This window comes from Neoarius graeffei, chromosome 1 (genome assembly GCF_027579695.1).
Source record: "Neoarius graeffei isolate fNeoGra1 chromosome 1, fNeoGra1.pri, whole genome shotgun sequence".
In the NCBI taxonomy this organism is placed as follows: Eukaryota; Metazoa; Chordata; class Actinopteri; order Siluriformes; family Ariidae; genus Neoarius; species Neoarius graeffei.
The window spans coordinates 64,723,891-64,747,844 of record NC_083569.1 but is presented as its reverse complement, the minus strand read 5'-3'; the positions used below and the strand labels follow the sequence as shown (position 1 = coordinate 64,747,844).

The 23,954-nt window shown below is 42.4% G+C and overlaps 1 protein-coding gene across 2 annotated transcripts in view; it reads right to left on the bottom strand.

Annotated features, from left to right (window-relative positions):
- Positions 1 to 23,954, bottom strand: part of tbc1d19 (TBC1 domain family, member 19) — a 54,068-nt gene that overhangs the window by 8,679 nt on the left and 21,435 nt on the right. For both annotated transcript variants that reach the window (XM_060924476.1, XM_060924483.1), the window contains exons 5-12: positions 15,806 to 15,852; positions 15,206 to 15,316; positions 14,977 to 15,049; positions 13,506 to 13,544; positions 13,067 to 13,179; positions 10,548 to 10,622; positions 10,046 to 10,108; positions 8,337 to 8,421 (exon numbers count right to left, since the gene is read on the bottom strand). In XM_060924476.1, coding sequence (XP_060780459.1) covers positions 8,337 to 8,421; positions 10,046 to 10,108; positions 10,548 to 10,622; positions 13,067 to 13,179; positions 13,506 to 13,544; positions 14,977 to 15,049; positions 15,206 to 15,316; positions 15,806 to 15,852 — 606 coding nt within the window. The remainder of the gene's footprint in view (positions 1 to 8,336; positions 8,422 to 10,045; positions 10,109 to 10,547; positions 10,623 to 13,066; positions 13,180 to 13,505; positions 13,545 to 14,976; positions 15,050 to 15,205; positions 15,317 to 15,805; positions 15,853 to 23,954) is intronic.

Genomic DNA, 23,954 nt, shown 5'->3' with positions numbered 1-23,954 from the left:
CGCACAGCTACTGGCAGAGCCACCCTGTCTTAAAGGGGCTGCGATTAAAGCCATCCAAGTTACCCATCGAAGGTGCAGCAGGCCAGGCTGTTCCCTACCACGGTGTTGTACATATTGACCTGAATGTCCTTGGAAAAGAGCATAAAGCTGTGCCTACCTTTGTCGTTCCAGACTCTGACTACCGCTCTTCAGTCCCCCTTCTTGTCGGCACAAATGTCATTCGAGCCTCCCGCAGTCACCTCCAAGCGTTCTATGGCCAGCAGTTCCTACACCTGGTGAAGAAGAAGCACCCAGAGTGGTATACAGCACTGCTGAAGGTGGGGAGCGCCGAGCAGAGTGAAATGCATGACGTCGTAGGTCCTGCTGTGTACACCGGTCGCAAAGTGCGTATACCTGCAGGGAAAGAGATGGATTTGAGGTGCAAGATTCAAGCTGGCCCCCGGAGAAAGACCTACACCGCCCTGATCGAAAGCCAGGCTTCGGTGCGGCTTCCCCAGGACCTCCTGGTTGCCAAGGTCCTTGCCGACATACAGAGAGGGTGTGCTCCAGTCAGAGTGATGAATCTCTCCCAGCGTGTCATAACCATCAAGCCCCACACTCACCTGGCCAATGCAGTCCTGGTACAAAGCGTCATGGAGTTTCCTGAGAACAAACAGGGTGAAGCTGGCAACGAAGGTACATGCCTCAGTTTGGGCCAAGTCGTGACAAGTTGTGGAGTGGACGTAAGTGAGGCGGCTGTGGAGAATGAAGACCAGCGTGCCTGCCTCCAAGAGCTGCTTGACAAGAATGCAGATGTGTTCTCCCAGCATTCCCTGGACTACGGTCACACCACAACCATACAGTATGAGATTCCACTGGTGGACTCCAGGCCCTTCCGACTGCCGTACCGGAAGATACCCCCATCCCAGTTTCAAGACGTGCGCCAGATGCTGACTGAGATGGAGGCAGCAGGGGTCATCCGTCCCAGAAAGAGCCCTTATGCCTCACCAGTGGTGGTCGTGACCAAGAAAGATGGATCGCTGAGACTGTGCATTGACTACAGAAAACTCAACTGCTGCAGCACCAGAGACGCCTTCCCTCTACCAAGGATTGAGGAGACCCTCGAGTCATTGGGGCAAGCCAAGTACTTCTCCACACTTGACCTTACCTCCGGTTACTGGCAGGTGGAAGTTGCAGAACACGATAAGCACAAGACCGCGTTCAGCACTCCCATGGGGCTTTTCGAGGCGAACAGAATGCCATTTGGCCTCCAAAATGCTCCCTCCACCTTCCAAAGACTGATGACCTGCTGCTTCGGTGACTTGAACTTCACACAACTTCTTATTTATTTGGATGATTTGATAATTTTTTCCTCATCTTTTGATGAACACTTGGAAAGACTGCAACGGGTCTTTGACAGACTTAGGGAGCATGGCCTGAAGCTTAAGCCCTCAAAGTGCCAGTTTGTTCGGAAGGAAGTGAACTACCTCGGTCACCTGGTGTCGGCACACGGCATCAGGACGGACCCAGAGAAGATCAGCCAGGTGAAAGACTGGCCGCGGCCAACAGATTGAAAGGAAGTACTCCAGTTCCTCGGGTTTGCTGGCTACTACAGACAGTATGTGAAGTCCTACTCCAGTCTGGCTGCTCCCTTGTACCGCCTCACCTCAGGGGACCCCAGAATGAAGAAGAGAGGGGCCCAGAAAAGTCCACGCCCCGAAAAACCCTTTCTGTGGACTGCTGAATGTGAGGAGGCCTTCCAGGCACTGAAAGTGAAGCTGACCAACGCACCGGTGCTGGGCTATCCATACTACAGTCTACCGTTCCTGCTGCAGACTGACGCATCCAGAGATGGGCTCGGTGCTGTGCTCGCACAGATCCAGGGTGGAACAGAGAGAGTCGTCGCGTATGCCAGCAGAGGCTTGACCCCTCCTGAGACAAGGTATCCTGCACACAAGCTCGAGTTCCTCGCTCTTAAGTGGGCAGTCACAGACAAATTCCATGACCACCTTTATGGGCGCAAGTTCTCGGTTCTCACAAACAATCCCCTGAAGTACGTGATAACCACAGCCAAACTCGACGCCACCGGCCAGCGGTGGGTTTCTCACCTGTCAATATATGACTTCAACATCCAGTACCGGAGAGGACAAGACAACTCCAACGCTGATGCCCTCTCACGTCTATCCTACCAGGAAGTCACTGAGATCCTGCAGACCTGCCCTCAGCAAGTGATCGACGCTAGGCAGAGGCATGATGTGGCACAAGTCGCCCAGGGAGTGGAGTCCCCCACTGTGGAGATTGCTGCTGCGATGGAGGAGCCTGAGAGCCGTCAGTCACCAGAGTCCAGTGAGCTATATGCAGAGGTGGGAATGGAGGCACTGCCTGCCATGACAACACAGGCGATCCGAGCAGTGCAAAAAGAAGACCCAGCCATCGGCCCAGTCCTGCACTTCAAGACCCGCAACCAGAAACCAAGCCATGGTGAGAGGATGGAGGTGAGCGCAAGTGGGGGCCTTCTCTTAAAAGAGTGGAGGAGATTGGTGGTGCGAAATGGTGTCATGTACCGCCGGGTCCGGGACTGCCATAGAGGACAGGTGGAGCAGCTAATACTGCCAAAGAGGCTGCATGCAGCTGTGAAAACCGCTCTTCATGATGACTCTGGGCACTTGGGATTCGAGAGAACGCTGCAGATGATATGGGAGAGATTCTACTGGCCAAGAATGTTCCAGGAGGTCAAAGCCTGGTGTGAACAGTGTGAGTAATGTTGCCTGAGAAAGACCCCCACGGCCAACGTCAGGGCTCCCCTAGTCAGTATCCACACAAGTGCACCCATGGAGCTGGTCTGCATTGACTTTCTGATGCTTGAGAAGTCCAAAGGTTGCCTGGAGAATGTGCTCATTGTCACTGACCACTTTTCCCGTTATGCGCAGGCCTACCCCACCAGAGACCAAAAGGCGGGCACAGTGGCAAGAGTACTGTGGAAGAACTTCTTCTGTCGGTTTGGCTTCCCCGCAAAGCTGCATGCAGATCAGGGGCGCAACTTTGAAAGTGCCATTGTGAGGGAGCTAAGCAAGTGTACCGGCATCACTAAAACACACACAACACCCTACCACCCCCAGGGCAATGGGACAACCGAAAGGTTCAACCGCACCCTGATGAACATGCTTGGAATACTAGAACCTCACTTGAAGCCCCGCTGGCACGAACATGTGGATGCCATGACCCATGCCTACAACTGCTCACAACACGACTCCACGGGGTATAGCCCATACAACCTGATGTTCGGTAGACATCCAAGACTCCCAGTTGACCTGATCTTCCAGTCCTCCACCGTTAATAAGCCCTGTGAGCAGCGCTCGAAACTAACGGTGTCCCGACGTCCCGGGGACCATAAAAAATGTCATCGGGACACAAAATTATCATATCTGGGACAATCCCGGGACAATGGAAAAAAATAGATCTAGAAAAAAAGTTCTACATGGGGGAAATTGTGAGAGTGATGCAGTGCGCATAGCAGTCACAATTGCAGGGCCTGAGCTGCACTCTGTGAATGAATGATTTGCGTTGAGGCGACAAGCCTGTGTGTCTCTGAGAGGGAGCAGCGCGCTGTGTGTGTGTGTGTGTGAGAGCAAGCAGCCCCTCCCCCACCCGCACGATGCGCTGAGAGACACAGAAAGGGCAGTAATTGTTCAGAGCGCTCCCTCCAAACAACGGGGATTTACACGAAAATGGAAGGAGATAGTCACAAAATTCTTTCACATTGAGTGCCACAAGGCTCTCCTGAACACGATGTAATTTTTTTGTCTGTAGTGTAAAAATTGAGGTCACTAGAGCGAGTTAAAAACGAGTTTTTGCATGAGAAGGCTGAAAGTGAGGAGAGGACGGGTGCTCAGCCCCATAGACTGCCATTATAAACGTGGCTGCGCTGTGACTGCAAAATCAGAAAAGTCACTGTAAATAATGTAAATGATTTCTATGACTAAAGGTTACAATAAAAAAAACTTGCATTACATTGCTTTGTTTGCACTTATATGATATGACACTTTTATCCAAAGTGACTTTACAGTTTTTTACAGTGTTACAGTCCCTGTAGCAATGTTGGGGTAGGTGCCTTGCTCAAGGGCATTTCATCCATTGATGGTATGGCTGATGGCTTTCAAAACATCTCTGAATGGGGCAACAGGTATATTACATAAAAATGGATAACGGTAATGGTGAAAATGATAAGTTGGCCTTATATATGCCAACAGATATTCAAGGTATAAGTAGATGAAATGAACATAAAAGGGGTCTTATTTTCAACTAAAGTGTACTGCAGATGTAGTGAGTTGAAACATTTTCTGAATGAGCTAATTGGCCCCGTTAAATAAATGGGTATCTATTCATACAGTGAGATCGCCAAAGTTTAATAAACTGAAAATGCAATAACTGTAATTTTGAAGTAGATGATGTATAGGACATGTGTCGCTTGTGTTTTGTGACTTATTGTAAAAATGATATAAAGGGTTCAAAATCGCATAGTTACAAATATAGTAGTAACTTCATATGATAATATTAACCACTGGTTATTTCAGAGAGGAAAAAAATGGGGACACTATTGCTTCCATTCGGGACAATACAACACAGAATTCGGGACCACTGGGGGACACAAAGAAAAAAAGTTAATTTCGAGCCCTGCCTGTGAGTACAGTGACTATGTCCAAACGCTGCATGATTCTCTGATGCAGGCCTATGCTCTGGCTAGCCAGACATCTCAGCATGCCAAGGAACATCAGAAAAAGTACTATGACCGGAAGGCCAGGAGTGAAGACTTCGACACAGGGGACAGAGTCTTAGTCAAGGTTTGTCAGGTGGAGGGGAGGCAGAAGTTGGGAGACCGGTGGGAGTCACGCCCATACGTCGTTGTGAAGAAGCAGCCCAACTTACCTGTTTACGTGGTGCGCCCTGAGAGTGGAGGTCCTGAGAGAGTTGTTCACCGAAACCTCCTTACCCAGTACATGTTCCTCCCGGTGGAGCGAAGCAACAGAGTGGTCTTGGAGGAGGGCCAGCCAGATAGTGAGCCGTGTGAGACCGATGAAGAAGAGGAAATGGAGAGTGACAGTATAGAAGCAGTGAGAGATGGAGTGGCAACTGAGACAGATGTGGAGGAACAGCGCAGTATGGAGCAGGCCAATGTGGAGGCACAGGCAGATACCCCAGTGACCAGTGATGGAGCCGCTTCCCCTGAAATGAGTAACATCCCAAGGAGGTACCCGAGAAGGAATCGACGTCCCCCCCGAAACTGTCATATAAGTGTCATATCGTGAAAACTGAGACTGACCAAGAGAGGATAGAGAGAGGAAGGAAATTATGGCAAAGAGCCAAAGCGAGAAGAGCGGCTGGATACATCTAGGACCACTAGTGCACACACCTAGATGACTGCTAGTCCCATGTATGCACCTAATACTACACACATATCACACACCACACACTTATTTTCTTTTTTCTCTTTTGTTTAAATCTCTGAGAGTATGGTATATATATGTTTTGGTGAGTCTAATGGCGAGAACGCCATCTCTTAAAGAAGGGGCGGATGTAAGGTATTAAGTGTATGTAAGTGTATTGCTGGCACCACTAGGTGTCGCTGTTGGATTACGTTTTGATAGGAGTTCGATATTTTGGAATTGCTTTTTGGTCTCTCTGTTACCCCATAGGGTTGATACCTGATTGTAGTTCGTTCGTTTGCCATTTTCTTTAGTATTGACAATCAACCCTATAGATGTGTACTCCAGAAAAGCAACAATAAATCAACCCCATCGATCCCGAACCCCTCCGTGTGCGTCTGAGTCCTTCCAACCGGCTGTGCCCGTCAGCCGCCCACTACATAATAACACAACGCAGAGCCATCGGCGTGTGGAGGTGCCAGAGAGCCGGCAGGCAAGCGCGGAGTGACAGAAGAGCAGGGTTACAATATGTTCAAACTCTTTGCAATTTTACACTGTCGAACTCCTTTCTGATATTGCTCCACTATTTGTCGGCGCAGAATTAGGGGGATTGGTGATCCTCTTCCCATCTTTACTTCTGAGAGCCGCTGCCACTCCAAGATGCTCTTTTTATACCCAGTCATGTTAATGACCTATTGCCAACTGACCTAATGAGTTGCAATTTGGTCCTCCAGCTGTTCCTTTTTTGTACCTTTAACTTTTCCAGCCTCTTATTGCCCCTGTCCCAACTTTTTTGAGATGCGTTGCTGTCATGAAATTTCAAATCAGCCAATATTTGGCATGAAATTTCAAAATGTCTCACTTTCAACATTTGATATGTTGTCTATGTTCTATTGTGAATACAATATCTGTTTTTAAGATTTGTAAATTATTGCATTCCGTTTTTATTTACAATTTGTACTTTGTCCTAACTTTTTCAGAATCGGGGTTGTAATTTACAGGAACCTATGGTGGATGAGCTATATAACCGACTCTCTCTCTGTCTGAGGTGAGGCTGTTCCTTTTAGTTTTCCATCATGAGAAAGTCTTCAAGACAGAGGACTTTGCACTTTGTGGTTTCTCCCGTAACATGACAAGCTGCAGTTTTCTCTCTTATTAACTTCAAGCAAAAATGAGAAGACGACTGTTTACGGCTTCTATCATGCAAGTGTTAACAGGAAGTAACTTGTTGCTTGGATGTTCCACAACATTAAATGGAACTATGAACAGTTAAAATGTATGACATTGTTTTTTATTAATAAATAAAAATGTAATTATTAAACAGCTGAAATGCATGATGTGTCATTCATTAGTCAATTTTAGAAATCATAACTGCTGTGGTATACTGTAAGATGTGCTGTTATAGTAAAATAATCATCAAATAATAACTTTGGGCTGGTAAAAGTAACTCCATGTCGCGTTGTGCCACATCACACCACCCAGCTGTGGATTAGTTTCCTACAGAGGTGGACAGTAACGACGTACATTTACTTGAGTATAGTACTTAAGTACACTTTTTGAGTATCTGTACTTTACTTGAGTTTTTTTTTTAACTTATGACTTTAACTTCACTACATTTGAAAGGCAAATATCGTACTTTTCACTCCACTACATTTCTATCAAGGTCCTCGTTACTATGAAGCAGCTTTGAAAGTGGATGTTTTTTCTTTTCTAAAACACGATTGTTTTTTTCGCAGGTGACACTGAGACAGTCTGTCAGTAATCACTAGGGTCACGTAACATTCTTAGACTGTATAAAATCAAGTTCAATTATTTCTCTGCAGCATTATTTGAACACAATCAGTTGATGGCAGAATGGAAGGAGGTGGTTCTTCTGGGGAACGCACACACACCCATGGCCATACCTCAAACCCATGTTTCAGTTTTCTGAAAGAAATAAAGATTCGTTTTGTTTTAAATGTTTGCTTTGTTTGCCAAAAACGAACCACATCACGGCCTACAAAAACTCGCCGTCCAACCTGTGGAAGCATATTGAGGTATGTAAACGTTTTATTCCAAGAGAAAGCTTGCAATGAAGTTGTCTGTGCTTTTAGAGCTAGCGATAACATTGCAATAGCTATGCAGTCTGATTAGTCAAATTACTTTCTATGGATTTTTCTGCCAAGTTGCCGTCGCCTTGTCCACAGCTAACGTTTACACATAGCTAGTTAACTTGGACACTGCTAGTTAGCATGTAAAAACAGAGTTACACTAACATAAATAACGTTAACTTATCTGAAGTGATTTCAGAAATAGGTTTTAGCATAATCTTGCCAAATAAACAAAATGTAGAAATCTCTCTTTTCTAGTAGCGTTAGCTACCCAATATGATTTCGAGTTTGAAAAGAGTTTGCTAACATGTCAGGTGGAGCGTCACTGACTAGCTAGCTTAACGTTAAACCACCATGATGGCACAGCATGCATTCATTTTGTGAATTCACATTTCTGTCTTTGGTCACGGCGTTAGGTTTTGTAAGCGTTGTGGCAATAATACAACAATGTGTTGACAGAAAATGTACTTTTAATACTTAAGTATTTTTAAACGCAAGTACTTCAGTACTTTAACTTAAGTAAAAATTTGATTGTACAACTTTCACTTCTGTCGGAGTAACATTTGACCAGTGGGATCTGTACTTTGACTGAAGTAATGAAGTTGGATACTTTTTCCACCTCTGGTTTCCTATAACAGTACGGTATGTTTGGTTATGCTTTATTCCTTACTAAACACACTCTTTGTTGTAACACACTAACATAATAATCTACACAACATAAGCACAATAATATAACTGCCTAATACACTGTGTTCCTCTAATACAGGCAACACACCACAATACACACTAATGCACATTCAAACACACACTCAAATTGAGAGACATGCACTTATAAGGACATTACCCTGGATGTAGGATTTGGGAGGAGTGGCACTATTGTAGCTAAAATGCTCCAAAACTGCAGTGTCTCGAGAAAAACCCAGGAGAACCTGTTAAAGGACACACAAACTGTCATGAATTACTATCATTATGGGTACATTTTGTCCTCATAATCCAGACCCCACACACACACACACACACACACACACACACACACACACACACACACACAGAGCTAGAGACAGAGCGAGAGAGAGAGAGAGAGAGAGAGAGAGAGAGAGAGAGAGAGAGAGAGAGAACGTTTCCTGGATACAAAATTATATTTTGAATGATTTCTTTTACATCTATGGCAAACTGCTCAGGTGCAATTTGAAGAACTCATTCATCACTTTCCAAGAATTCTAATAATAGGGACAAAAACAAAAGAAATGTTTTCCCAAGTGGTGCATTTCAGTGCTTTTACTAATCAGATGCTTTAGGCATAGAAAACCTCACAGTATTGAAAACGTTTTTTTCAACAAATGATATAAAATTGTAGTCCAGAGACACATGTGCATTTCTAATTTCAATCCTTTCCACAACTAAACAGCTGAAATACTGTCTGTAAACAGTACTGCTATTACACAACATATCCAAAGACAACATCGTTTTATCTACTCGGAAACTTCGTAGAAAAACCAATATTTATGCTCAGCCTGCTGCTGTTAATCATTTCACACCTGTGGCCTGAAATAGAGATTTTGCTCTTACAACATTTCACCATTTCTGTTCAGTGCTAAAGTTTCACTATGCATTAATACCACTAGATTGATTTTTCGAGTTGGTTCTTTAACTGTATATATAATCAGAGTATTAACTACAGCTGCCATCAGTGCTGAGAGAATTAATTACATAAAGCGGAATTTGGGTCAGACATATTTAAGCCACCCCAAAAAAAAAAAATTAGTTTAACTGTAAGTGAAATAATGCATGAAAATCCTAACGTCTGAGTCTTTATCTCTGACTGAATAGGCCAGTGTATTTTTAGGCTCATCTACTTTTTGGCATTGCGCAGACCTGCATATTCTGTGAATCATCATGAGGTAAGAAATGTGGGCTTGAGTGGATGATTTCCTTTAGAACTTTAGTTTATAAGGCTGTGTGCAAAAAGAAATACACATTTCTGATAACGCAACAGTATATCTCTATGATAAAAGAAGAGTTATGAAAAGAACTGTGAAAAACCGAGTTAGAGAACATGTGCTTGAATTTAATACACTGTTTTATCAAAATAATGTAACATTATCATACACAATGATATATAAAGTCAAATACAGCACTCAGAAGTAGTCCAAAAGTAATGTGATAATATTACCATTTGGGGTTTTTTCTTTTCCATATAATTTGGGTGTGTATAAAGTTTGTTTGGTAGAGGGGTGGGATAGGAATATTTGACAGTTTTGACCTTGTTGGGACATTTGGCTGGTCTCCAGCAAGTTTTTTGTTTTTTTCAAAAAACTGCAGCTTGTATTTAAAAAGCTAAAAGAAGCTAAATGTTTCCATTTGGTTCCTGAGTTTAACGGTGAGGGTAGAAATAGATTGTATAGTTGCATGCACAATTATGTCAAAAGAAGGCCCTCGCAAAGTTGGTGAGAAAAGCGTGTGTCTCAAATAAAAAACATAATAGCAAACTAAAAGGTGTCCAAGAAAACATGCTGGGAAAAGGCGTATGCTGTGGGTTCAGCTAACACTCACCTGATATAGAAAGTCCTCAAACACAAAGTAATAGTCATCATTACTTGCAGTTAGCTTCACATCCTAAGGTAAGTAGAAAAGAAGCATAATTGCATACTATATTCACTCAATTATGAGGCTAATTATCAGTCATGATACAATAACAAATCTAAGTGAGATCAAATCACCAACCACAGAAAACAATGCTAATATTCAAGTTTTAATTCTAGTAAAGTGATTTCGCTAATAGTTTCTACTATATTTCCTTTGTCCAGATCTAATCTATGTTCATGCATCAAATATACCATTTCACCAAAACATGACCTTGGAACAATGCAAGAGTTTGGACTTGAACTCGAAACCTAATGAGAAAAAACTTAAAATGTCTACTTTAAGCAACAACAGAGAAAAATTATAATTCGCCTACAGCGTCACATAAATCAAGCAGCCACAAAATCTATTTTTATTTAATAACACCTCCTTTTAAACCTTCTCAAATGTGTACGAGTGTCTGCATGTGTACCTTATATATTAGATTATCCACCAGCAGGTCATGTTGTATGACTGCAGCCTTCAGTTGCTCATAATGCATGATGTCCTAGCAAAAAGAAAGAAAAGGCAAGTAATTGAATCTAACCTGAATGATGGAATACCATAAAACTGCACTTGAAGATGCTGAGATTTTTTAAGAAAGAATTGTGATGCCAGAAACCAGAGTTACTGAAAGCATTACCCACAATTCCCTGACAAACATTACCACCTTTTAAAGTCACCCCTTTTTTGTCAAAAGCAATTAAAAACGAATACAATACACAACCAGAGTACACTGTAGAATTACGCGTGCATCATTTGCCAACCTTTCCAAACACATGTAAAGGGTTCAATAACAGATATTGAGGCCAACTTTATGATTATCATTCATTTTCTAACAAGTCGATCGTATATTTGCAGATAATAGCACAATAAAAAGGTCTTGCGACTTCAGGAAAATTACGCGTAATCTATTATGTTGGCCAAAGCATAAAGACAAGCATGGAGCAGGAAGTAACAAAGAATATTTTCTGTTCTTCTCTGGCAACAAATGAAGGATGAACATGAAAAAGCAAAGATGTGGAAAACTCTCAGTACACTTTGCTCATATCCAGACCTATAAATTACAGCCATCAAGTATCTGGTTTGTGTCAGAACAGCACAACTGCAATTCACCTCAGAAAAAAAAAAAAAAAGCTCAACTTGAAAGTAGTTAATGGTTTTAAGAGTTCTCAAATACATGACTTGTCACCTGATATGAAACAGTGTAAGAGGAAACCAGCCAGAGCATGTCAAACGAGGCTAAAGGTCCCCATAATTAACAGGAAATGTGTCAGATCACTGCACACTTCAATATAAAAATAGATATGTCTGGATTTAGACTGTAAATCTTAAATATCTTAAGATATTAGAATTTTTTTTTCAGAAGATTATAGTTAATTCAATTTGAGGTACATTTAAAAGCAAGGTGAGTATACCAAAACATTTAGTAATTATCACAAAAGCCACTGTTTCCACTTTTGAGAAGTCTAGACATAAACAGTTAATTAAAAAAAGCAGACTTTTGTTGGTTGCATAAGTATTCACCCCCTGTGCTGAACCACCTATGCCTGCAATTACAACAGCAAGACTTATGAGATGTGTCTCTATCAGCTTGGCACATCTGGAGCCTGATCTTTTTCCCCATTCTTCTTGACAAACTGCCCAAGCTCAAGACCACTGGTGGACTGCAAATTTCAGGTCTGAGGTCACATTGACGTACCGTACCACTCCGATGTACCTGTTGAAAGGTGAACCTCTGACTCATACTGAAGTCTCTTGCAGAATGGAAAAGGTTTTCCTCTAGGATTACCCTGTATTTGGCGCCATCCATCTCGCCCTCAACTCTGACCAGTTTCCTTGTCCATGCTGATGAAAAGCATCCACACAGCATGATGCTTCCATCACCATGCTTCACTGTGTGGATGGTATTTTCAAGGTTATGAGCAGTATTGGGTTTCTACTAGATGGCATTAATCTGATATCCAGTATCAGTAATGGGCTGATACCAGCAAAAATGGTAGATTGGATGTCAAAGAAAAACACATTGGATATCAGCTCGTGTAACAAATGACATTTTGGAACTGAATTCAGAAAATAAATGTATTTTTGGGCATGAAGAGACTCAAATATTTTTTTTGTTAGGCTTGATTTTATATTTATACTTTAAACTTTATCATGCATTCTTTAGTACATTTAAAATGTAAGTGTGAAGTCCTTTAGTTTAAAAAAAAATTAAAGCTAAGTATTTTTTTTTTTTTACAGAAAACCGGATTTGTATCAGCGTCGACATTTTATTTCCACCAAACCTAGTGTTTTGTGCTAAACCTGGGAAAAGTTCACTTTTGGTCTCGTAACATCTGAGAGACTTTTCCACATGTTTTTAAACATGTGGAAAAGTTTTTGAACACCTGGAATTTCTTTCATTATTTTATAGTTCAGATCACTATAATTATCAAAGACCAAGCAAAATGTTCCAGAGAGCAGTTAAATGAAACTCAAATCTCTCTGGAATTAACTGGTCATTCTCAGATCCGTATGGGACTCTAAATGAGTGCTTTATTAAAAGCAGGTACACTCAGTAAACCCAATAAACCTATAGATAAAAGACTCATAGGCAGTGCTAGTATTAACAGTAAAACATAAAGAAAAAGTGATAAGGATCTTTGCCCTTTTTCTTATGAGATTCCAGATTGTTCCAATGAAATGACACTGTTTCTAAAACCTCTCTTTCACTAAGCAATAAACATTCCCTGATCGACTTATAATGATCCCTTGGTTAGATTTCTTTCTAATTTTAAAATGGTATTTAAGCAATAGTGATGATAGAGAGTGTTTAAAAGCTTTTGACTGGCAGTGTATGTACCTGTATATTTCCATAATACTTATATCAAAGGCACTGTCTGTATTTTTGTCAATTGTTACATTTGCTTAGATTGTTAACCATAACCTGTAGCAAGAAATATGTGTTACCTCTGGTTCATTAGTGGCATTGAGGATCAGAGCCCATAACTGAGCTCGGAGGCCAGTGGGACATCCCTGTCTGCTGTACTGCTGAGCAGCTGCACTGTCCTGCTCACTCAACACTAACACACAGAAAAAGACTGACTGTATACACTCTTAAAAGGAACATGAGCGCTATAAAGTTCTATACACTTCACTTTCATGGACTGTATGAACGACACAATGAACCGGTATAAACACAGGGACCCTTGTGTATGAGTGTGATGTGTGTGTGTGTGTGTGTGTTTGTCTAAAGAAGACGGTATATTTAAAAAAAAAAAAAAGCACACATTCTCCAGGTAACCAGCTGCTCCATGTACGGTTAAAACTGGGATGAAGGACAACAAAGAGCCACTTGGGAACTGAACAAACAGATTTATGTAATACTTGTGCTTTGTTATTCTTTTACCTTTCTTTCCAATACGAAGGTGTTCACTTTCAAACAAATCTGTGTGAAGATAAGCAAAAGAAGAAAACAGTAAGCAGTGCATGTGACTGATTAAAAATACTGTAGGCACCACCATCTATCTACTGTTATACAGTATAAGTGTCTTTTTGTTCATAATGCAGTGCCTTCAATTCTTGGATAAATGTGTTCAATCAGGCATTGATATAAAATTTTGAATATTGTCCAGGCGGCACGGTAGTGTAGTGGTTAGCGCTGTCGCCTCACAGCAAGAAGGTCCGGGTTCGAGCCCCGGGGCCGGCGAGGGCCTTTCTGTGCGGAGTTTGCATGTTCTCCCCGTGTCCGCGTGGGTTTCCTCCGGGTGCTCCGGTTTCCCCCACAGTCCAAAGACATGAAGGTTAGATTAACTGGTGACTCTAAATTGACCGTAGGTGTGAATGTGAGTGTGAATGGTTGTCTGTGTCTATGTGTCAGCCCTGTGATGACCTGGCGACTTCTCCAGGGTGTACCCCGCCTTTCGCCCGTAGTCAGCTGGGATAGGCTCCAGCTTGTCTGCGACCCTGTAGAACAGAATAAAGCGGCTACAGATAATGAGATGAGATGAGAATATTGTCCATAGCCACTCAGGATCCAGTGAAGTTTTTATTCTCTGACCTTTACTTGTAATTTCACAGAGATCACGTACTAAGAGTCAATCTTTGGTTTTCCTGCAAAATATCAACCTTTAAAATCAAACTGCCCTCTCTGTCCAGCAGAAACTGCAGTTCAGTGACCAAACACTCAACACTTCTTGAGGTATTCTATAAGAAATAGGGAATTTACTAAATTAATTAACAATCACTAGAATTATATAAATGTTTAGGGTTTTTTTTTTAATTCTTTATTGTTTTCAAAGTCAAGTCAAAGTCCCTCTCATACCAGAATCTGGTCTTCCCAGGCAGTCTCCTGTCCCAGTACTAACCAGCTCTTTGAGGCATATGGGGCGCTTGTCCTCTGGTATCTGTGAGAGTTTGACTTCCCTACTCACATCTGTATTACAGCGTGCCTTGCCAGACGGTAGTAGGTACCATTTTTATGATGGCCTTTGGTATGGCCCAACCGTGAGTAGAACTCGCAATCTACCGGTCGAGAGGCAGACACGCTAACCACTAGGCTAACTCACAGTATTCTTTATTGCTTTACTCAATAATTATTTTTCATTCCTGATTTAGGGAATGACAAACACTACGGAGAATTGCATTTACTAACAGTACTCAACATTATATAACATTTTTATTGTGAAGAAATTTTTAAAAATAGAAGCTAAAAATAATGCGTGCTGCATTTCTAAAGAGCAAAGAGCCTGTGTTTTGTTTTGCGCTGTGATCTCAATTACCTGTTTTAAATGACTACACTGTATGAGACAAAGAGGTCAGAAGTAGTTAGACGACACGTCACTCACAGGTGGATGGACAGAATAATGGAATACCTGTACCTGGGGGGACGTGCGCGTGATCATCTATTCCAAGTTGGTTGCAATTCAGGCTCAGTTCTGGATAAGCATCTCTCTGAAAACAGATGCAAGACATGCGTTTGCTGCTTTGCATTACAGCAACATTAGCAAATATGGGAAAATGGAGTTAAAGAATATCTACTCTGATCACTATGTGTTAAAATGTAGAAGTAAGCAATTAAGAAGAAAAAGGAGTAGATAAAAACCTCACCATCTGTGGGACATCACGGACGTTGAGGGAGATCTGAATAAGTCCCCAGTGGCTCCTGGCTGTGAGGCTGTCACTACAGTCATGATTGGGGTTCTTCAGACTAATTAACATCTTCCAAAGAAGAAAAATGGTTAAATATTATCCATTATCGAGCTACATTATTTATTTTACACAATGCTACACATATTACATTTAGCATGTGCAGTAATATAATTGTATGATTTCTGGCATTTATTGGTTTACAGTCAAATAATTTAAAATGTTTCTTCATTCCTACCTACACAACATTATGCTTTGACCACAGAAAAAGTGTGTGTGTGTGTGTGTGTGTGTGTGTGTGTGTGTGTGTGTGTGTGTGTGTGTGTGTGTGATTGTGTGTGTGTGTGTGTTTATCTCTGATAATCATAAGGAAACTGGGTATGCTCAAAGAAAACATCCTATCGTCAGGAAGCATGTATCTGTGTCTGTCAATCACAGACAGCATCTCTCAGGCCATCTCGGAGTTATTCAGAGAAACATTTCCCCCTGGAATTCAATCAGCTATTTCAGCTCCTCAATCTCTTTAACGCTAGCGGATGTTGTCAATCAAAAGAAACTCACCTCTAGGAAATCTTTCGGTGCATATACAGGCCTGAACTTGCTTAGATCTGCAAATGGAAAACTGTAATGTTTAGACAATAATTAACTTATTTATTCTAAAAACAGGTTTGTACAAAAATAGGTTATTTAAGCAATATACAGTTGTGGTCAGATGTTTACATACAGTGACATGAATGTCATCTTGGATATGAATGTCATGGCAATATTTGGGCTTTCAATGAGTTCTCTGAACTGTTCTTTTTCTGTGGCAGAACGATTGTACAGCATACATCTTTAAAAAAAACCCTAGACTTCGGTGCACAATTTTCTTTGGGATTTCTGAAATCAACACAGGGTCAAAAGTATACATACAGGGTCAAAAATTTATATACAGCACACCTAATATTTGGGTAAAATGTCTCTTCGCAAGATTCACCTTGACCAAACATTTTTGTTGACCATGAACAAGCTTCTGGCAGAATTCTGGTTGGATATTTCACGACTCTTCATGGTAGAATTGGCAGAGTTCAATTGAATTTGTTTTTTTCTTGCCATAGACTCGACTTATAAGCACGAGCCATATTTTTCAATAGGGTTGAAGTCAGGACTTGTTTTAAGCTTAATGTTAGCCTGCTTTATCCTTCACAACCAACTCTGATGCGTGTTTGGGTTCACTGTCCTGTTGTGACTCCCAATCATGTTCAAGTTTCCAATGGTTTGAGGTTATGCTGAAGAATTCTGAGGTAGTCCTCCTTCTTCATTATTCCATCCACTTTGTGCAATGAACCAGTTCCACTGGGAGTAAAACAACCCCAATAAAACAGCTACCACCACCAGCTGGTACAATGTTCCTCTGTACATCGTGGTCACTGTGGCCAAACAACTCAATTTTTGTCTCATCTGACCATACAGCTATCCTCCAGAAGGCTTTTGTCCATGTGGTCAGTTGCAAACTTTAGTTAAGCTTGAAGGTGTCAATTTTGGAGCAGGGGGTTATTTCTTGGATAGCAGCTTCTTAGTCCATGGTGATCTGAACTGTAGGCAGTGATCCATCAGCTTCCAGTTCATGGCAGAGCTGTGCCATTGTGGTTCCTGGGTTGTTCCTGACCATCCGAACCAATTTCCTTTCAGCTGAGGGTGACAGTTGGGGTTTTCTTGATGCAAAGTGGCTTGGCGAAGTGACTACACCTCCCAGTAACTTACACACAATTGTTTGAACTGATTTTGTGATCTGCAGTTGTTTAGAAATGGCTCTACGTTTACATTACGTCGAATCAGCGGATCATCAGATTAACGTTCTTAAAACGATTCGCGTTTACACTAAAACCGTTAGCCGTGCACACAGCAACACCAATACACGGATACGCTAATCACATGACTTTAGACGGCGCGTAACATGATCCCAGTGCATTTCAGACGGCGCGTAACATGATCCCAGTGCATTTAGGGCATGCGCAAGGCTCACCACTTGCAAGTAGAAGGATGGCAAGCCGCGCAAGGCTCACCACTTGCAAGTAGAAGGATGGCAAGCCGCGCAAGGCTCACCACTTGCAAGTAGAAGGATGGCAAGCCTAATACACGGATACGCTCGGCTCCGCAGGCATCCTGCGCTCCAAATCACTCCGCCCTGAACAGCGAGTGCCCTCTGGAGGGTGTGCACTCCAGCCCTGCGCAGCTCACACAGCGCGCGAGTGAAGTGAACAAGCCACGATTCGGGACTGAGCCGCTGTGTGTGAGATCCCAGCGCATATCACTTACTACTTGCAAGTGGAAGGATGGCAAGCCTAAAGACAATCATAACTACACATTGGGCAGTATTTGCATCAGTATTTGCAGTATTTTCATACTTTTATACTCTTTAATGAAAGGTGATACAAGGCGGAAGTCCGCGCTGTTTTTCAGCAGTCGCGTCACATGACCAACACCAGCGAATCAGGAAGGTGGATGTCACAGTGACGTTGTCCAATGAGACGCCAGCTAGAGCTCAGCACAGCGTATCCGCGTATTCTGAATGTTTACACAGCACTGGAGCTGACACGATCTGGATTGAATACGTGGACGCTGGCGGATTCCCGTTTCCTGGCGTTTCCAGGGGGTTTAATGTAAACGGACAGTGCATCCGCGAAGAAAACGAGACAGATACGGTCTAATGTAAACGTAGCCTAAGAGACATTCCTGAGCTGTGTACATCTGTGATCCTCTTTCTCAGATCTGTACTGAGCTCCTTGGACTTTCCCATTTTACTGTGTGTTGGTCAAGCCAATGAGTGCTGTAAACAAACCCTTTTTATGAAGGCACAGAGAAGCTACCAGCTGTAGTCAATCATGATCACTAACAGGAAATTAAGAGACCTCGGCCCTGGCAAGATAAGAGACATTTTGGAAGTTTCAGCACCTCTGAATTAATAATCTAAGTGAGTGTATGTACATTTTTTGACCTTTTATGTATAATTTTAACCCTGTGTTGATTTCAGAAAACCCAAAATAAATTAAAACTTCTGCACCAAATTCATGTTTTTTTCTATTAAAGAAATATGTCGTACAATCATTTTGCCACAGAAAATGAACAGTTCAGAGAAATCATTGAAAGCCCAATATTGTCATGACATTCATATCCAAGATGACATTCATGTCACTGTATGTAAACTTCTGACCAAAACCTTAATCAAATAAGTATTAAATTACTGATATGGTAATGATTAACCTAACTTAGTTGGGAATCTGTTCTCAAGTGGTCATGTGATATATTTGATATTCAGACAAAATGAATGTGTGAGAGAGAGAGAGAGAGAGAGAGAGAGAGAGAGAGGTAGTGTCTTTGGGAGGTAAGCTCTGCTTATCGGGACTCATTCCAATGGTCTGGACATGCTCCGGTTTCACAAGCTAAGTTGTTTATGTCAGTATCCAGCAGACAGCTGCAAATGTTATCATACACGCAGCAAAGTGATAACACTGTTATGGAACTGTTATATTCCACAAGAGAACTGTAAACAAGCAAAGAGTGAAAAATAAACACGGGGATACAGTCATACACACATGGGGAGGTAGCAATGCAAATGTATGAAAGGAGTGTGAGGGTGTCTTGTGGTGCAGTGTACAACCAATCTGATGCTACTGCTGCACAGTGCCAGAACACAAAACACACACTGCCTCTGGTGTATAAATATTTAGTATGTATAAAAATAATTCTTCCAACTTAAAATTAGCTTTTAACTTTCAAAATATGCTTTCTCAATGTTAAAAGTAAAGAGTCATATTTTTTGGACATTTCTGTCAGAGATTATGTTCAGATCATGATGACATAAAGGCAAGACTTTTTTCTAAGTATGTTATAGAAAGGGGTTTTAATTCCTGTGACATCACCTCCTTCTCATTTGCACTCACACCATGGACACACACACTACCATCAAGAGGATCCACAGGTATGTGAGGGGGGAAATTCTGTAAACACGAACATGTCTGTGAAGATTCTCAGTCATCCAGGTCATAGTAAACTGTGGGTGGTAAAAGAGAGCAACTGGACTTGCTTGAAGATTCTTGAAGCCGTTTCACCTCTCATCCGAAAGGCTTCTTCAGTTCTGTCTGACTAATAGGGAGTATCAGGTATTTAGCCTCTATGGAGGAAAAGCTCATCTAAGGTGTCGTTGAGTCATCCTGTTGGTGTGGGTCACTGGTGGCTGGGTGTGAACGGCCTCGAGAGTCGTTAGGGTGATCAATAAACACGAACATCTAATAAATTGAATATTAAAATCTTCTTGTGATAAAATGAAAAGACTTGACCTGGACTTGCAAAACATTTGTTGCTAAGTAGTGAACATAAAAATTCTAAAAAGTTTTGGGCTCTTGGAAAACATTCACATCCCTGGAGTTGAGTCCTCTCTGTCCTCGGCTTATATATTTGAACTTTTATCATTTCATTAGCATTGAATTCTGCATTGTGGACTGACACAGAGACAACACAATTATCAAATTTTGTTCCTCAACAATGTCAACAAAGGATTTAAATCAGTTTTCAGTAGTTGTTCAACCACCTTAGAGGCAACTTTTAGGAAAATTTCTCAAAATTAGGCTAACAAAAGGGCGGCACGGTGGTGTAGTGGTTAGCGCTGTCGCCTCACAGCAAGAAGGTCCGGGTTCGAGCCCTGGGGCCGGCGAGGGCCTTTCTGTGCGGAGTTTACATGTTCTCCCCGTGTCCGCGTGGGTTTCCTCCGGGTGCTCCGGTTTCCCCCACAGTCCAAAGACATGCAGGTTAGGTTAACTGGTGACTCTAAATTGACCGTAGGTGTGAATGTGAGTGTGAATGGTTGTCTGTGTCTATGTGTCAGCCCTGTGATGACCTGGCGACTTGTCCAGGGTGTACCCCGCCTTTCGCCCGTAGTCAGCTGGGATAGGCTCCAGCTTGCCTGCAACCCTGTAGAACAGGATAAAGTGGCTAGAGATAATGAGATGAGATGAAATGAGAGGCTAACAAACATCAGTTAGCCATGATTCCAAAGGTATCCATTAAGTAGTTTTTGACAGGCTTGAACTGCATCCTATTTGTCTTGAACACTTAATATTATCAAACTGTTAATCACATCCAGAAGTGGAAAATGCTTGCGTAATTGTACTTCGGGTGGTTGGGTGCAGGGGCTTTGCAGCCCGATCCCTATTCAGGGCACTTAGCTCACTGGGCATTGAGGGAGAGGAGGAGAAGAGCCATTCACATCACCACCAACGTGACAGAGAGAGCATCAAGGTGGCTGTGGCTCAAGAGAGTACAGCCATGTGGGCAGAGTAGCTAGTTTGCCATCTGGACCCAAGCCTGGATCTGATCAGCTCAAGCTGGGTCACCTGGAGGAGGGTGTATGATGTTGAAAGACCTGAAATACCCAATGATTCCAGGAACATTATTGAAGATGTGTCCAGGAGTATCAGAGATTATTTGCACAATGTTACTATACTTTAGTATTATTTTGGTGTATTTATGCTTTTCTTGGGAATTGTGGAAATTGAATACATGTATTCTTGCTTAATTATATTTTCAAGAAGGAAAAATATATAATTTTTACTCCTTACATTTTTATTTGTAAGGAGGCCTCTTCTTCTCTCAAACAGCTCATAAGTATATGTGACATAACATTTTTTTCCATTTCAGTTTAAAGCCACCAATCAAGCTCATCCATGTAGAAAAAAATATTATCAAGTAACTGTTCATCATCTGTGATGACCTCACCCTACACAATGCAGGGCTTTCCACTAAGCCTCATACTAGCCAGCCATGACAAATAAGTAGCCAGCCGGGGGGGAGTAAACACAAAATAAACTCCTGTGCACGCAGTTCCCAGGATTAAATGTATTTTCCACAGACCATTTATTTATTTACTTTACTCAAATACAAAGTAAAATGGCAGTAAATCTTCTTTCTTTTCTTGCATATTGCATCATGAGGCGTTCCTGGCTTGTAAATCTCTTATTTTCGGTGCATGACACATTCACGCAGCTGAGCATGCTATGAATTAACAACGACAATGGTCTGCAGTGGTGGCTACACAATTAAACACTCAGCGAACATTTCTCCATTTGTGTATGAAAATACACTCCAACAACTCAGTTTGGTTTCATTTACAACCAACGGTGTCTTTTGATGCCAGCACGTAATTGAACGAGAGAAGACTGGTTTACCGGAGATAAAATAAGCGTTATCTCTGCTTCTGTTCTCTCCGACACACTACTGCCTCCGCCGAGTGCGCGCACACACACACTGCATGTCGGGGCCGCGGATGAGTTACTCTCCCTTGATCAACGAAGTCGGCGGGGAATTTGTGGTTATTATCGGTACAAACAGCGCGAATCACAACTTAAATGAGTGCGGTTCAGTTTGACATTATTGTCAGTCCGTTAGATAAACATTTAATTTTATTAAAATCGAAAATTAATATTTAGAGCCTGTGGGCTACAAAAATAATAGTCATTAAAGTAGCCAGCTGGACTTAATTGTGTAGTCGGCTGTATGGCCGGCAGCCGGTGCTTGTGGAAAGCCCTGACAATGTAGTTATAGCACTATAGCTACACATCTCATCTCATCTCATTATCTGTAGCCGCTTTATCCTGTTCTACAGGGTCGCAGGCAAGCTGGAGCCTATCCCAGCTGACTACGGGCGAAAGGCGGGGTACACCCTGGACAAGTCGCCAGGTCATCACAGGGCTGACACATAGACACAGACAACCATTCACACTCACATTCACACCTACGGTCAATTTAGAGTCACCAGTTAACCTAACCTGCATGTCTTTGGACTGTGGGGGAAACCGGAGCACCCGGAGGAAACCCACACAGACACGGGGAGAACATGCAAACTCCGCACAGAAAGGCCCTCGCCGGCCATGGGGCTCGAACTCGGACCTTCTTGCTGTGAGGCGACAGTGCTAACCACTACACCACCGTGCCGCCCCAGGTGACATGCACTCCATCTAATTTATAGAAGAATACTGAGAAAAGGCTAGTTAATTTATGAACTTAATTTATGACCATATTTCACTAAGCCCTGTTTTGTTTGCTAATGCCAAGTTAGACTAGTATCAATTTCAGTAGCTAATGTAACTGGCTCGGCAGCAATTCAAATTCTAGCATAATGGCAATAATGGCAAATATTGGTTATTTAAGGGATATTTTACTTCTAATTAATTAGTGGCTGTGCTGGAGATGTGGGACTTGTTTTCGTGCGCCTTTTGGTGGGACTGTGGCTGCTACACCACTGGAATGACATCCTGACCTCTATGTGGTGGACTTTTTTTTTCTGCCTATTATTGTAAAGTGACCTTGGGTTTTGAGAAAGGCACTATATAAACTGAACATATTATCTCATCTCATTATCTCTCGCTGCTTTATCCTGTTCTACAGGGTCGCAGGCAAGCTGGAGCCTATCCCAGCTGACTACGGGTGAAAGGCGGGGTACACCCTGGACAAGTCGCCAGGTCATCACAGGGCTGACACATAGACACAGACAACCATTCACACTCACATTCACACCTACGGTCAATTTAGAGTCACCAGTTAACCTAACCTGCATGTCTTTGGACTGTGGGGGAAACCGGAGCACCTGGAGGAAACCCACGCGGACACGGGGAGAACATGCAAACTCCACACAGAAAGGCCCTCACCGGCCACGGGGCTCGAACCCGGACCTTCTTGCTGTGAGGCGACAGTGCTAACCACTACACCACCGTGCCGCCTGAACATCTCATCTCATCTCTAGCCGCTTTATCCTGTCCTACAGGGTCGCAGGCGAGCTGGAGCCTATCCCAGCTGACTACGGGCGAAAGGCGGGGTACACCCTGGACAAGTCGCCAGGTCATCACAGGGCTGACACATAGACACAGACAACCATTCACACTCACATTCACACCTACGGTCAATTTAGAGTCACCAGTTAACCTAACCTGCATGTCTTTGGACTGTGGGGGAAACCGGAGCACCCGGAGGAAACCCACGCGGACACGGGGAGAACATGCAAACTCTGCACAGAAAGGCCCTCGCCGGCCACGGGGCTCGAACCCGGACCGTCTTGCTGTGAGGCGACAGCGCTAACCACTACACCACCGTGCCGCCCTTCTGCCTGAACATATTATTATTATTATTATTATTATTATCTAACTGTGTAGCATTAGTTATGCCTATGACCAGCAAACAGACATGGAATGATGTTTTCAGGCAAAATGGCATAGTTGATTATAACAGTTTTAGATAAGTTATAAAAGCCAATTTTCACATGAAAACAGTGCATTACGTAATTTCATCAGTTAAAAGCAATTATCATTTCCTTTTTTAATACTTAAAAACATTTAAAAGCAATTTTTAGACTTTCACTTGAATTGACACTGACACATTATCTACACTTAAGCATAATTTCTCAGTACTTTGTCTACCCTGATCACAACTGTAAATATAGATGGCATGAATTGAGGAAAAAGGTTTGCTTTAATTGCAAACACTTCCAGCATGTATGCTCATTTATTTACAGTATTATTTACAGTATTCAAATAGTAGCTAATAGTTCAGCTACAGTGCCTTGCAAAAGTATTCATACCCCTTGAACTTTTTCACATTTTTCCACCTTACAACCACAAACTTAAAAGTTTTTTATTGAGATCTTATGTGATAGACCAACACAGAGTAGCACATAATTGTG